The sequence below is a fragment of the Nycticebus coucang genome, chromosome 14, assembly GCF_027406575.1.
Source record: "Nycticebus coucang isolate mNycCou1 chromosome 14, mNycCou1.pri, whole genome shotgun sequence".
NCBI lineage: Eukaryota > Metazoa > Chordata > Mammalia > Primates > Lorisidae > Nycticebus > Nycticebus coucang.
In genome coordinates, this window is record NC_069793.1 from 41,447,416 (window position 1) to 41,460,699 (window position 13,284).

A 13,284-nucleotide genomic window follows, 5' to 3' on the forward strand; every position below is an offset into this window, starting at 1 on the left:
TAGCCTAGAAGATATAATTCACTAACACATGTTCATTGTCTTTAGGTAAAGGAGAGAATAATATTTTAGACAAGCAGAAAGCTACAGCCTGGAGCCATAGATTTTCATTGAAACAGGGGACAGGTCCCACTCTTCTGGTTATTTCCACTTCTAAGAGACGGTTTACTTAGCCCTCAAAAGATATTCTGAGGGTATAAAACTGACAAGAAGTTTATTAAGGCTATTAAAACATTTTCATACATCTCAATGAGACAGAGATAGCACTTACAATTTGAAGTTTTCTAAACACAATGAATGCTAAAAAGAAAAGGGTAGATAAAGAAAATTTACTTTCTTTATAGATTTGTATTTACCCTTACAAAGGTCCACAAAATGTAATAACACTCAGTGTTAAGGAAGTATCCACCTTTTTATACAACAACATGAAAGAATCTCAAATCGATTGTCCCCTATACAGAACTTATATACAGTATACTCCATTTATGTGAAACTTTTTAAAGACTACAGTGACATTAAACAGAGTGGTTTCCTCATCACAGTATGAAATGGGAGTATTGAATGGGAGTGGGTATACGAGACGTTTTATGGGTGATGGAAATTCTGCACAGCTGGAATATAGTAGTTACTACATGGATACATACGTTCCTTAAGATTCAACAGACTGTAAATTTAAAATTAGTGCATATATGTAAATTACAAATCTATTAAAAATTAACCTGTGAAACATACATCAAAATTTTAACAGTGGTTTCTGAGATGTTAACTGTCACTTTAAATCCTGCCTTTTTGTAATGTTTGACAATTTTCCAACAAGCTGGAATAACTAATAGAACACACACAGACAAAGTGTTCGTGAGAAGAGATCAGTACCCTTAGCAGAACCTGAGAGTTTACTAGTAAGGAATCTCCCACCCAATATGTACTAAATCAGAAACTAAATTTTAACCAGATGCCTAGGTGACATTTATGCTTATTAAAATTTGAGAAATATTTCATTAAAATATTTCGAATAGACCAAATTTTATTATTGGTTTTGGAGGATAAGTGAATCCCAAATACCAGAAACCAGAGGAAAAATCAACCCGTGTGACTGGGTTCAGAAACATAATAATGGATTTGACATTCTTCCCTCTCACCTCTGACGCTTATTACTGAGCGTCTCTAAGAAGGCAGCAAAGTGTGCCCATATTAATTTGGCTTTAATTCTTTAATGCTAGAGTCTCATTTGACAAAAGAGGTAGGATAAACTTTCCAGAGTTGTGTACCCGTTTACAAATGGCCAGGCAAGGTTAGCAGGGAAGAGCTGTGTGAACCGCAGCCAGGCTTTTCCATAGTTTTCCTGCACGCGGCCAGCAGCAGGTGCACCCGTAGTCATAGGCGGCGCTCCCGGGGCGGGGCCAGGCGGGGCCGGGGCGCTGGAGCCTTTGCGGGTGCATATTGGGGCCTTGCCCATGCGGGGTGCGGAGCCGAGCTTCGGCGACACAGTGGAGTCGCCCGAGGTGGGGCGTTACCGCAGAGAGGCGGATCCTGGGCAGAGCAGGGTAGGGGCGGGGAGAACGCGAGGAGGTGGGGGTGGGGCGGAGCCGATCTGCGAGGCCGGGTGGGGGCGGGGCGACCGTGGAAGCCCCGGGACGCGCGTCCGACCGCGCAGTTAGCGCCGCCTGGTTTAGGGCGGACCGAGTTAGAGACCTTCTGGCGTCGTCCTTATGGGGATGTGTTTTCCTTGCCCAGGAGAGTCGGCGCCTCCGACGCCGGACCTGGTGAGTGGAGCCGCTTCTCGGCGTCCTCTGGGCGGCGCCTCGCGCACCTGTTCCTCGAGGACGCGCCGGAGGCCCCGGGCGGGCCGTTGGCCCCGGTGGCGCGGGCCTGGGAGCCCGCGGGTGGGACCCTGGCGGCGGGGACGCGCGGCCCAGTGCGGTGGGCGTTGGCGTCCAGCCGGGCCGTTGCCTTGGCGTAGGTCCGTGGACTTTTGCAACAAAAAATTATCCAAAGGCGGATCTAGCGTTTTTACCTTTCGCTGACTTTAGCAAAATTGGAAATTCGTAGGACCCTGGCTTACGCAGACAGTGTCCTATTGAACATTCTTGCAGATAACAGTAGATGGAGAGAACGGTGCAAAAAAGAAATTTCTCTTTCTCCGTGAACTGTGAAGTGTTTAATATTCTAGAAGATGTGCATTTTCCTGTGTCTGTACCAACTGTTTAAGGTGCTCCATAAAGGCGCTTATACGCCTGAGCTTTATTGGACATTCTCTTAATTAGTGATTTCTTTTTAGTATTCATCTCGTTCTTCTGTTTAAATCTTTAAAAAGATGAGTGTTTTGAGTGCAGACTAAAATGTGTAAATCTGCCGTATTTAACAAAAATACTGGGCACCCAGTTTCATTTGAATTTCATATAAACAAAGGATACATTTTAAATATAGCTTTGTGCAGTGCAATATTATTTGTGGTTTATATGAAAAGTGTAATTCATTTTTACTCTTTTGTAGCTTTATGTAAACTTTATCTTTACATTCGTACTCTTTACAGAAAGTTAATGTAGAAAAACTAAGTTCTTCCATCAAGCTTAAAATTAGTTGAAGAAAATGGGGTTATTTAGGGAAGTACATCAACTTTTCAGCCATTAGATGATAGGTAGTAGAAATGACCTGGAACTTGATGTGAGGAAGTTCAGCTTCTCTTTGTTGCTGCTGTTGCTTTTAAATTATTTTATTTGTCTGGATGTTTAAGAATGTGTCAGTTTTTGTAAAGCGCTTGTCCCATCCCCATGATATAGGCTTTTCCCTTGATAACCCCTAACCACATGGTTACTTGGTTGGATGTCCCTGTTGGATGTCACTGCTTGGATGTCACTTTATCAGTGAAGTTTTTTTCTGACCACCCTAAATAAAATACATCCTTTACTATTGCACCTTTAAGGAATAGCTTCCCCCCATTCCTTATCTACCCTAGTCTTTATATTTCCACAAGCATTTTCTACCCTCCACAGATACTTATTTACTGGAGTGTCTTTGGCACCCTCGAAAATTAAGTTTCATGTGAGTGGCGACAGTTGTGCATGTTTTTTTCACAGCTGTATTCCCAGCATCTAGAGAAGTTCCTAAAGTGTAGTGGTGCTCTATAAATATTTGTCCAATGAATGAATGAATAAATGAATGTCTTGTGGTATGGAAAACAGAGAAATCCTTAATGTCAGTCTCAAGAAAATGCTAAGTAGTGCCTTACGTATTTTGTAATTAAGTAGCACATAGAATATAAATATATTCACTGTTTCCCAACATGCAAAAGTACCTCTGGTAAATTTAATCCAATCCTTCCCATCATGTATGAGATTAGGCCACTTAGTTCATGTCCTCTCCTGAAATCAGCAGCTCGTTTTCAGTCTCCCTTTTAACTGAAAGTACCAAAGCATGTGTTTCCCTCGTATTTTTAAACATCAGTTGTTTTACTATGCCTTGATTAGCTTGCAAGCCTTATTTTGGGGGGTAAAAGGAAAGCGGGAATTTTTTTTTAAAGGTTATTGCTTTTATTTACCTTAGCTTGTGCTGATTGGAGGTTATATCAATTAGGAAAATGAAATTCAGAAATTTAAATATTTTATAAATGTTCTGAAGTGGCCTCCTTTGTGGGACATTTTAGGCCAGTACTAAATATTTTTGTAAAATGCTACAGCTCCCATAAAATATAGATACATAATTTATCCATGATGATTTTTGGTTTTTATTTTAAAACATATTTTTTACACATTTCCCTTAGGAAGAGAAAAGAGCAAAGCTTGCAGAGGCTGCAGAGAGAAGACAGAAGGAGGTGAGATTAGAAATAAAATCCTGCCTACTTAGATACTTGTTAGTACTTTATTCTCTATAGATCTGGGTTGCTAGTGGTATTCTCCAACGTAAATCGTGTCTCATATCCTGTACATGTATATGGAAAGGTAGTCATTTACAACATAATTTCCATGTTTTTGTAAAATGCATCAATATATTACATTGTTTAATATATAAATATTAACTTATATCTTCTGTAGGCCGAGAAGCTCCTTTAATAGCATTCTTCCATGAGATAGAATGGATGTCACATGTGAAACATTGTCACATGTGAAAACAAGTTTAGGGAAGAATTTCAAATGATTGCAAAATACCCAATGAAGAAATGACAGTATGTTTTATGTAAGGCTGTTGTAGAAATATTCTAATTCTTTATTACCAAAAATAAACTAAAACCATAATCCCTTCCCCCTCAAAAAAACCTGAAAAGCAGAAAGCAAATAAAAAACATAGTTTTCATACTGGATACTGATTTTTGTTGTTTTCTATACTCCTTATGACATTTTTTGAAGGCTGCATCTCGAGGAATTTTGGATGTTCAATCTGTGGAAGGAAAGAAAAAGAAAAAGGAAAAATTAGAAAAACAAATTGCTGCATCTGGTCCTCCACCAGAAGGTGGACTTAGGGTAAGTATTAACATTTACTTAAGATTTACATTTAATTTAAATTTTTTAAACCTTTAGTAATCCATTCAATAATTTCCTCTTGAAATACATTTTGAAGTCATTTAAAAACATGAAAGATGTAAATTGGCAGTGTCAGTTTAACATTTCTTGGAATAGGTTTGCTTTCTTTTTTTAAAATATAAATAATGTCATTTTCCTGATTATATGGACATGATATTTTAATATTTCCATACTTCATACTAATCTTAAATATGTCAAAAACTCAAGCAAATGGAAAAGTGTAAAAAAGGTAAAAATCATCCAAATTAAGTGTCATTTTGGCAAACATCATTTGTAATCTCTATTTACACATCAGTCTTATTAAAGTGGATTACAGGATACATTCTGGTTTTATGGACTAAATTTTTTTACTCATTGATTTGGGATCTTTGATCTTTCCATTGTCAATCACTATCATAATTATGTAAATATGAGTTTGCACCATAGGGTATACAGGTGTGGGTGTAAAGCAGTGGTTCTCAACCTTCTCAATGCCGTGACCCTTTAATACGGTTCCTCATGTTGTGGTCACCCCCAATCATAAAATTATTTTCGTTACTACTTCATAACCGTAATTTTGCTATTGTTATGAATCGTAATGTAAATATCTGATATACAGGATGTATTGAGGCAACCCCTGTGAAAGGGTCATTCAACCATCAAAGGGGTCGCGATCCACAGGTTGAGAACCGCTGCTGGCCTAGAGTATCTTTCCATTGTGACTCACTATCATAATAACCTAAATGTCAAATTGGATCATAGGACCCATAGTTGTGGGTGTGGTACATGTAACTCCCAGTGGATCACAGAGGTAGAACATAGTGGTAGACAAGTTAAGCAAAGTTTCTGAACTTTGGAATATTTATAGTCTAGCAGGTCAATAAAGGATTTATTTCACATAAGAAAACCTAGGTAATGGTTCAGATATTTAGATTTTATTTTTGGCTCATTTTTTTCTTTTTAATTTTTATGGATACGTTACTAGCTGTATATCTTTATAGGGTAGATGTAATGTTTTGATACGGGCATGCAGTGTGAATCAATCAAAACACAGTAATCAGGGTGTGCATTTCCTCAGGCATTTCATCTTTCTATGTGTTAGGAACATTTATCCTTGGTCCATTTTTAAGGAAAATGCTTAAGTATATTTCTGAAAGGGCCAATGTCCTTAGCTTCAGTCATTTATATTTAATTTGTCCATGACTTATGAGCACTTTTTAGCTGATATATTATCTTTTCAATTAAGGTTTTTTTTTTTTTTTTTTTGCTTTAAAAGCTACACATACACTAACTAACCCCAGGTATAGATACTCTAATTTATGGGGCAGGCAACCCAGAAGCGTCCTGAGCAGAGATGATAAGAGTTATCTGCCTGTGTTTTACCATTACAATTTACTTCATTTAATTTTGTTTAATGAATGGAACATTTTTTTTAAGTTTGGTTTTTATTTATGGTGAACTTTTAACAATGAATAAAATAATTGGTTTCAATAGGAAAGTAAATAACTGTCATCATTTTGCTTGTTTTTGTTTTTTGTTTGTTTTTTTGTAAACCCCTGATGGAACACACTAGATGTAGTGTAAATTAAATAGGTTTTAGGTAACTTTCAAATCTTTACCAGAAATATAGATTCTTTCTTTCAATGTTTTCTTAGGATAAGGGTCTGTGTCACCAGGTGTACTTCATACAGGAATCTTAAATACTATGAAAATTAAACAATAGGACTGGAGATGATGTTGAGATCTGTATCATAGTAGAAGAGAGGTAGTGAGCAAGGTCACACAAGAGGGTGCTTTAATCAACATTTAGTTAAAAATAGATATTTTACATGTTCTAACCTAATAAATTTAACATCAGCTTTTAAACTCTGAGAAAGAAATGGGCTTTCTTAATTAAATTTAAAGCTTCTATACTCTGAAGCCTATAGATTAAAAAATTAGGCCTTTTATTACTTTTCATCCCCTCAAAAGAGCTCAGAGTGAACAGCAATCCCAATGTTAGATTTAGTTCCTTTTTGCCTTTGGGTATTTTTCTTACAAGAAATCTTTCTGGCTCCCTTAATAAAAATGACCTTCGGGGCCATGACACTGGATAGTGGCAGGGGGATTTTCTTAATTATGTGGTCATTTTTCTTTGGAATATTCCTAATCACCTCCTCCACCACCACTCTGGCTTCAAGGGTCATGCTCCTTTCCCCTGGACCATATGCACAGACATTGGGAGTTCAAAAAGAAAAAAATGAAAATTGGTGGCTCAGGGATAACAAAAGGGAAAACAGAAGTCAGAAATAACTTAATCCGTGAAGCCTCTTCTCACAGGGTCCTTTAAAAAACTGCTGTCTGGCCCATTCCCTGGGCTGGCCTAAGAAATAGCTAGACTCTTCCTAACTAGATTCCATAATATGAGGAAAACATTTCTTTTTCCTGTAAGTCTTCCATGTATTCGTCTCCTGACCAGCTCTGTCTGTTTACAGGATGATTGGCATGTGAATGTCACTCTTCCTGTAAGAAGTCAATGTGATGACTGTGTCAGGAGCAAAGCACTGTCAGTACAGGGCATAGGAGGACAGGAGTGGGGCAGACCTCTGGTGTGGTGGTTCTCAACCCCAGCTGTGCGCTGAGTCTTTGGGAGAGTTTTCAGAAAAGACTGATCAGTGGGCCCCATGTCGTACCAATCAAGTCTCTGAAAGTGGAATTTGACCATCAGAACTTTTGAAACTGCACCAAGGTAATCTAATCAGATTGAGCATCCCTGCTGTAGTTGTTTTTAACACCAGTCATAGAGATATGTTATAGAAAATACAGTCCTATGATTTAAAAAAAAAAAGTTTAAAATTTCTGAATTGTATTTTACAGCTGTATCCCCTTCTAGAAAGTAAAAAGAACAAGAATTAAAGCCTGCCTAAAGAAAAGCAAGATTATTGTGGTTAACCCCTAATTATCGAAACTTATTTAAAATATAGATTTTTAAAAAATATATAATACTCAATAAATTCCTTGGATACACTAGGAAAAGACTACTCAAGAGCTGTTAAATATCTGTGATCCAGGCCCAAAGCTGTTTCAGAACTTCCCGTAAAAGGTTTGATGGACTTGGTTAAACAAAGCAACAAGCGGAGTATTTTCTCAACCCAAGCAAGGAAAATACCTTGCCAAGCGGTTATTTATTAATTTCTGCCACTTCCCAAGCAAGCATGTGTTTATTTTTTGGTAAACTGTCATCTTATTTCAGACTTTTGACTATAATACAAAATTTTATTAATAGCTGATATTCGCAAAAATTATTTTGCATTTCTATAATCTTTTTGTCTGTTTTTCACTGGAATATTGTCATATAATTTTAAATGAAATTTACATTTCTATGTATATTTTTATTTTTTCTAGTGGACAGTATCATAAAGCATGAGTGGAAGAGTCAGTGCCAGTAACTGTTTAATATCTGCAATCAAGTGGACTTCCTCAGTTTAATCCCTTTCTTTGGATAAATAAAGATTCAGATGTTTTAATAGTATTGTCCTTGCATACAATGCTAAATAGATATTGAAAATACCGAAAAAGCACTTATTTTTTAAACTTAAAAATGGCCGCAACTTTCATTAAATACTTATATTCCTGCGTCTGTTCTACTACAGTTAGTGGATAATTTGCCTTTTTTTTTTTTAGTAGTTAAAAATGAACCTAAATAGTGAATGCATATACATTGCATGCAAAAATTCTGCATTCATCTCTCTTATTAAAATTTGCTATTACATTTCCTTCCTTTATAACATGATCTAACTACTTACCTTTGTACAACTTCATCTGGTAAGTGTTTTTATTGCACTGTATGTGAAACTTTTGGTTAAACTTGTTGGGGTTAGTGCCTTTAAACTGATCATCAGGGAAAATCTTAAATATTTGAAGGGCTTATGTGAAGGAACACTGTAAATTCTTGTAGGTTAGTAGTATTTTCAAGCAAACGTTAGATTTTCTCTAATTTATTTTCTATTACTATAGCTTATAAAATTAACGTATTGTGTTTTACATTACAATAAAATTTTTTGTTTGCTGAATTTAAGATTATGTATTATGACACAATGAAAGGCCGGTGATGTACTACTGTATAATATCACATTCAGCTCTATTAAGATCTTGGTGATAATTGAATGAGTTAAGCTAATAATCTGGATGGTTTATATGAACGGTAACATATTTGTCCAAGTTTTGTAAGTGTTGTTATACTTTTGTATTTTTTAAAGAATGATCATAAGACTTATCCAGATGTGAAATTGCTAAGGAAAATATGAAATGTATGACATAGAAATATATGTATTTAAAAAGTTCTACTTCAAACATAAAAATATATGTATTAGAAGATAACTATACAATTCACAGTCATACTTTTTAGATTTTCATTCATTAGGAATGTGAGTTTTATAGATTTTTATCTGCTTTCTTTTTTTAATAAATAATAATGCCAAAAATAAGAATGGTTATTAGCTAGTAAAGTTGCTAATTTTTTTAAAGAACAAGGCCACGTTCTGAGCTCTAAATTAGAATTTGCTGATAGTGCCAATAGATAATGTAAATTAAGTAGACAGCTCCAGCTCATTTGCATAACACAAAAGGAACTGAGCCAGTATCTCACCTAACCTTTCCTCACTTATTTTATATTGCAGGATGTTATAGTTATTAATTGTAAAGGGTTTGAATTACGTAAAATAGGTATCTTGACTTTTCATGGTAAAATAGTTTCTCTGTTAGGGAATGAGAGGTTGACAGGCTCAGTTTTCTTTATCCTTTACAGGATTAGGGCTATTTTGTTCATAAAGATGGTGAAATCATTGAATTGTATTTTAGAATTAAAATTTTTGACCTTCTAAAAAATTTTTACTCTTTAAAGGCAACAGGGATAAAGGAGATCATTAATAGCTGAACAGATAATGAACGAGAGTGTATGATCCCTAAATTTCACAAATCCTTCCTCCTATTTCACTACAGCAAGAACAATTTTCTCTTTATGTTAAAGAATTAGAATTTGGGTTATTGTGAACAAAATATTTACTTCCAGAGGATAATGCCTTACAGCAGTTTATCCCCCACTACTGTGTTTATCTACGGTAGAAAAATCAGCAATATGGAGGTATTTTGCTTTGGGAAAAATGGGATATTCTCCTCCTTCTAGCCATGGCCTGCCTCCAGGGGTGTGGTCGGATTTCCTCAAAACCACATGAATTGCAGTGGTAAGGGGTGATACCGAAATGTTAGCAACATTGTTGGGAAAGGGCAGAGAGAAGGGGTGCCTGGATGCCTAATAAGATAGCAAATGAATACTAATAAATACATATGAATACTCTCAGACATTATAAAGTTATAGATAAATTCCTATGAAAACCTTAAATAGCCAATTTCCCATAATTCATAATTTAAATACTATTATTTTTATGCTTAGTATGTCACTGAAGTCCCCCAGCCAAATTATTAAGCTATTCCTGAAACACAAAAATGAATGTATGTAACTATCATGTTAAGATGTCAAATGCTAAAACTACTGCTTAATAGTGATCATTTAACTATTGTTATAACTGATAACTAAAAGTTGTATGCTACCACGCAGCCCCTTTGTGAGACATGATGCATGTTTTTTAAACATCCGTATGTAATTCTGTTGTCCCTTCCATTTTATTTGGAATGTAATAGTTTTCCCACAAATGGTTTTGTTATAAATTCTGTATTGCCTTTTAGGAGTTTAAATGTACATTTTCTGCATAAAAATTGTCTTGGACCATCTACATTTAACAAGACTTTATTTTTACTATGTCTTAACTAGAAATTGGGTTAGTGGTTAGAGAAACCTCAAGCATGCCTTCATGTCTTTGGAATTAGGAAGAGTAACAGAGCTACCGGCTGTTTGGTATGTTCATACAATCCCGGAATTAATAGGTGGACTCGTTTATTTTCCTATAAATGATAATTTCTGTTTTATTTAAAGAAGCAATACTATTATATAATAAAAGTTCTGTTATCCTTGGTACCTCAGGACAATGGACATGAACTTTCTGAATTTTCCTTTTTTTCTCCAAAAGTATGACTTTATTTTCACTAATAAGAATTGTGCTATATCCTTAGAAGAAAAAAGCAACCCTTGCCTGTTTTTGGTTCTGGTTTTGGTATTTTAGAGAATTTTTATTTTTCGTGCTTTTATTTTTACATGGGAGTAATTTTAATGTAGTTCTAGTGCTTACAATCTTTTATTTCAATATACTAAGAAGGCACAAATGTTTTTTATTACATGGATAGCTTTTCAAATGATTGAGTCAGGGCTATTAGCATCACTTGACTTGTGTTCATTGTACCATTAGGTGGGTTTTGCCCTTCTCTTCCACCCTCCCCCCGGCTTGATTTCTGATTGGCATGTATTTCCCTCTGTACACATGTGTGCTCCTCAGTTACAATTTATTAGAGAGTACAAGTGGTGGATTTTCCATTCTTGCAATACTTCACTGAGGATGATGGTCTCTAGTTTCATCCAAATTGCTGCAAAAGGGATTAATTCATCCTTGTTATAGCTGAGTAGTACTCCATTGCATACATATACCACACTTTGTTAATCTGCTCATGAATTGCTGGGAACTAGGGTTGATTCCACATCTTTGCAAATGTGAACTGTGCTACAATAAACATTCAAGTGCAGATGTCTTTCTGATGACTTCTTTTCCTTGGGTAATGGGATTGCTGGATCGAGTGGTAGGTCTACTTTTTGTTCTTTTTTTTTTTTTTCCTAAAAAACCAATACACAAAGCGTTTGTGCATAGAGCAGACTTTGAAGAAGTATTTATAAAGGGAAGTTTGTGTTTCAGTAACATGCTTTGTTTCTTGCTTGACATGGCTTTGTATTGCCCTGTTCTCCTTCTAGTTATCTTTGTCTTGCAAATATTCCCTCTGAGTGTTAACCCTATGGTATTAGAATGGAATATTCATAAATTCCCAGAGCTGGATGGGATTCTTTTGTTATATCCTGAATTGCATTGGCTGTTTTTATAGCACTGCACTTGATTTATGTTGAGATTTTAGTTAATGTCCTGTAGTTATAAAAACAGGATTGAGCCATTCTTTGTAAGTACTTCAAACTTATCCAAAATAGAACTAATTAATTGTGCACACAGCCTGGCTCTCTCTAGGCCATGTCTCTAAAACTTATCTTCTCCCATAAATCGGAAGTCAAGGAGTTAGCTTAATCTCCTCTTCTTTACCTAACTCCTAATATGCCCTTATCTCTTTCTACATTTGTTAGATGTAGATAGATTATAATTATCAGACATATTTAAAGGAGGTTGCAAGAGTACCCACCATTTCATTAGCAGAAAATTCTTAAATATATATACAAAAAACTTACAAAACTAATAGTGATTTTGGCGAGTGTGCAGAATACAAAATAAGTGTATGAAAGTCAAATCTATTTCTATATGCAAACAATGAAAAATGAAGTTTCAGGGTATAAACAAATGTAATAAAAAATGGTAAAAATAAATAACAGCTCTGGATGTAAAACCCTACACAACGTTGCTAAGATTAGACATTACATGTTCATGGATTGAAAGAGTAGATATTTTCAAGATGCTAGTTATCAAATTGAACAATATATTCAGAGCAAAATCCCAGCAGTCCTTTTTTTAGAGAAATTGATAATATAATCCTTAAATTAATATGGAAATACAAGATTTAGATAGGCAAAAGGATTCTGGAGAAAGAAGATAAACAGGGTTTATATACTCCCAAAAAATGTACTATAGAGCCACAGTAGTCAAGGTAGTGTGGCATTGCCTAAGATCAGATAACCTATCAATGAAACATAATTGAATAATCGGAAATTTTACATTTTGGATGAAACTGACAAGGAAATATTTTCAACAAATTCTGCTGGGAAAACTGGATTTCCACATGCCAATAAAATTGAACTTTAATTCACACAATACACAAAAATTCACTCAAACTTACAGTAGAAAACAAGGGCTATAACCATGAACCTTCTAGATAAAAATAGGAAAAATTCTTTATGACTGAGAGGTAGGCAAAGATTTCTTAGATATGGCACCAACAACATGATTCATATAGGAAAAATGATAAACTGAACTTCCTAAAAATCTAAAACTTTTGTACTTCAAAAGCACTATTAAAAGTAAAAAGGCAGGCCAGGTACGGTGGCTCACGCCTGTAATCCCAGCACTCTGGGAGGCTGAGATAGGTGGATTGCCTGAGATTAGGAGTTCGCAACCAGCCTGAGCAAGAGGAAGACCATATCTCTCAAAAAAAATAAAAATAAATAGCCAGATGTGTGGCGGGTGCCTGTAGTCCCAGTTACTTCAGAAGCTGAGGCAAGGGGATCACTTAAGCCCAGGAGTTCGAGGTTGCTGTGAGCTGTGATGCGACAGCACCCTACTGAGGGTTACAAAGTGAGACTCTGTCTCCAAAAAACAAGCAAACAAATGAACAAAAAAGTGAAAAGGCAAACCACAGACTAAGAAAATACTCGCAATCATGTATCTAATAAGTAGCTTATATTCAGGATATATAGAACTTCTACAACTTAATAAAACAATCCAATTAAAAATGCACAAAAGATTTGACTAGTATTTTGCCAAACTATAGAGCGAACATTACTACTTAGGTGCTCGGCATCATTAGTCATTAGAAAAATGCAAATTAAAACCAGAAATATATCAATCCATTTTCTCTCCAGTGGCCATAATCAATAAAAATGGCAATAACTGGTTGGTAAGGGTATAGTGAAACTGGAAATACACCGCTGGTG

The 13,284-nt window shown here is 35.6% G+C and overlaps 1 protein-coding gene across 1 annotated transcript; it reads left to right on the forward strand.

Moving 5' to 3' along the window:
* The first annotated feature begins 1,615 nt into the window (after positions 1-1,615).
* SVIP (small VCP interacting protein) lies at positions 1,616-10,504 on the forward strand. Its single transcript, XM_053560872.1, has 4 exons — positions 1,616-1,760; positions 3,758-3,808; positions 4,341-4,454; positions 7,878-10,504. The coding sequence occupies exons 1-4, from the start codon at positions 1,707-1,709 to the stop codon at positions 7,890-7,892; spliced, it is 234 nt and encodes a 77-aa protein (XP_053416847.1). The 5' UTR covers positions 1,616-1,706; the 3' UTR covers positions 7,893-10,504.
* The last annotated feature ends 2,780 nt before the right edge of the window (positions 10,505-13,284 follow it).

Coding starts and splice junctions, on each gene's coding strand:
- SVIP (XM_053560872.1), top strand. CDS start 1,707: ATGGGGATGTGTTTTCCTTGCCCAGGAGAGTCGGCGCCTCCGACGCCG. Junction 1,761..3,757: donor CGCCTCCGACGCCGGACCTG/GTGAGTGGAGCC, acceptor CATTTCCCTTAG/GAAGAGAAAAGAGCAAAGCT. Junction 3,809..4,340: donor CAGAGAGAAGACAGAAGGAG/GTGAGATTAGAA, acceptor CATTTTTTGAAG/GCTGCATCTCGAGGAATTTT.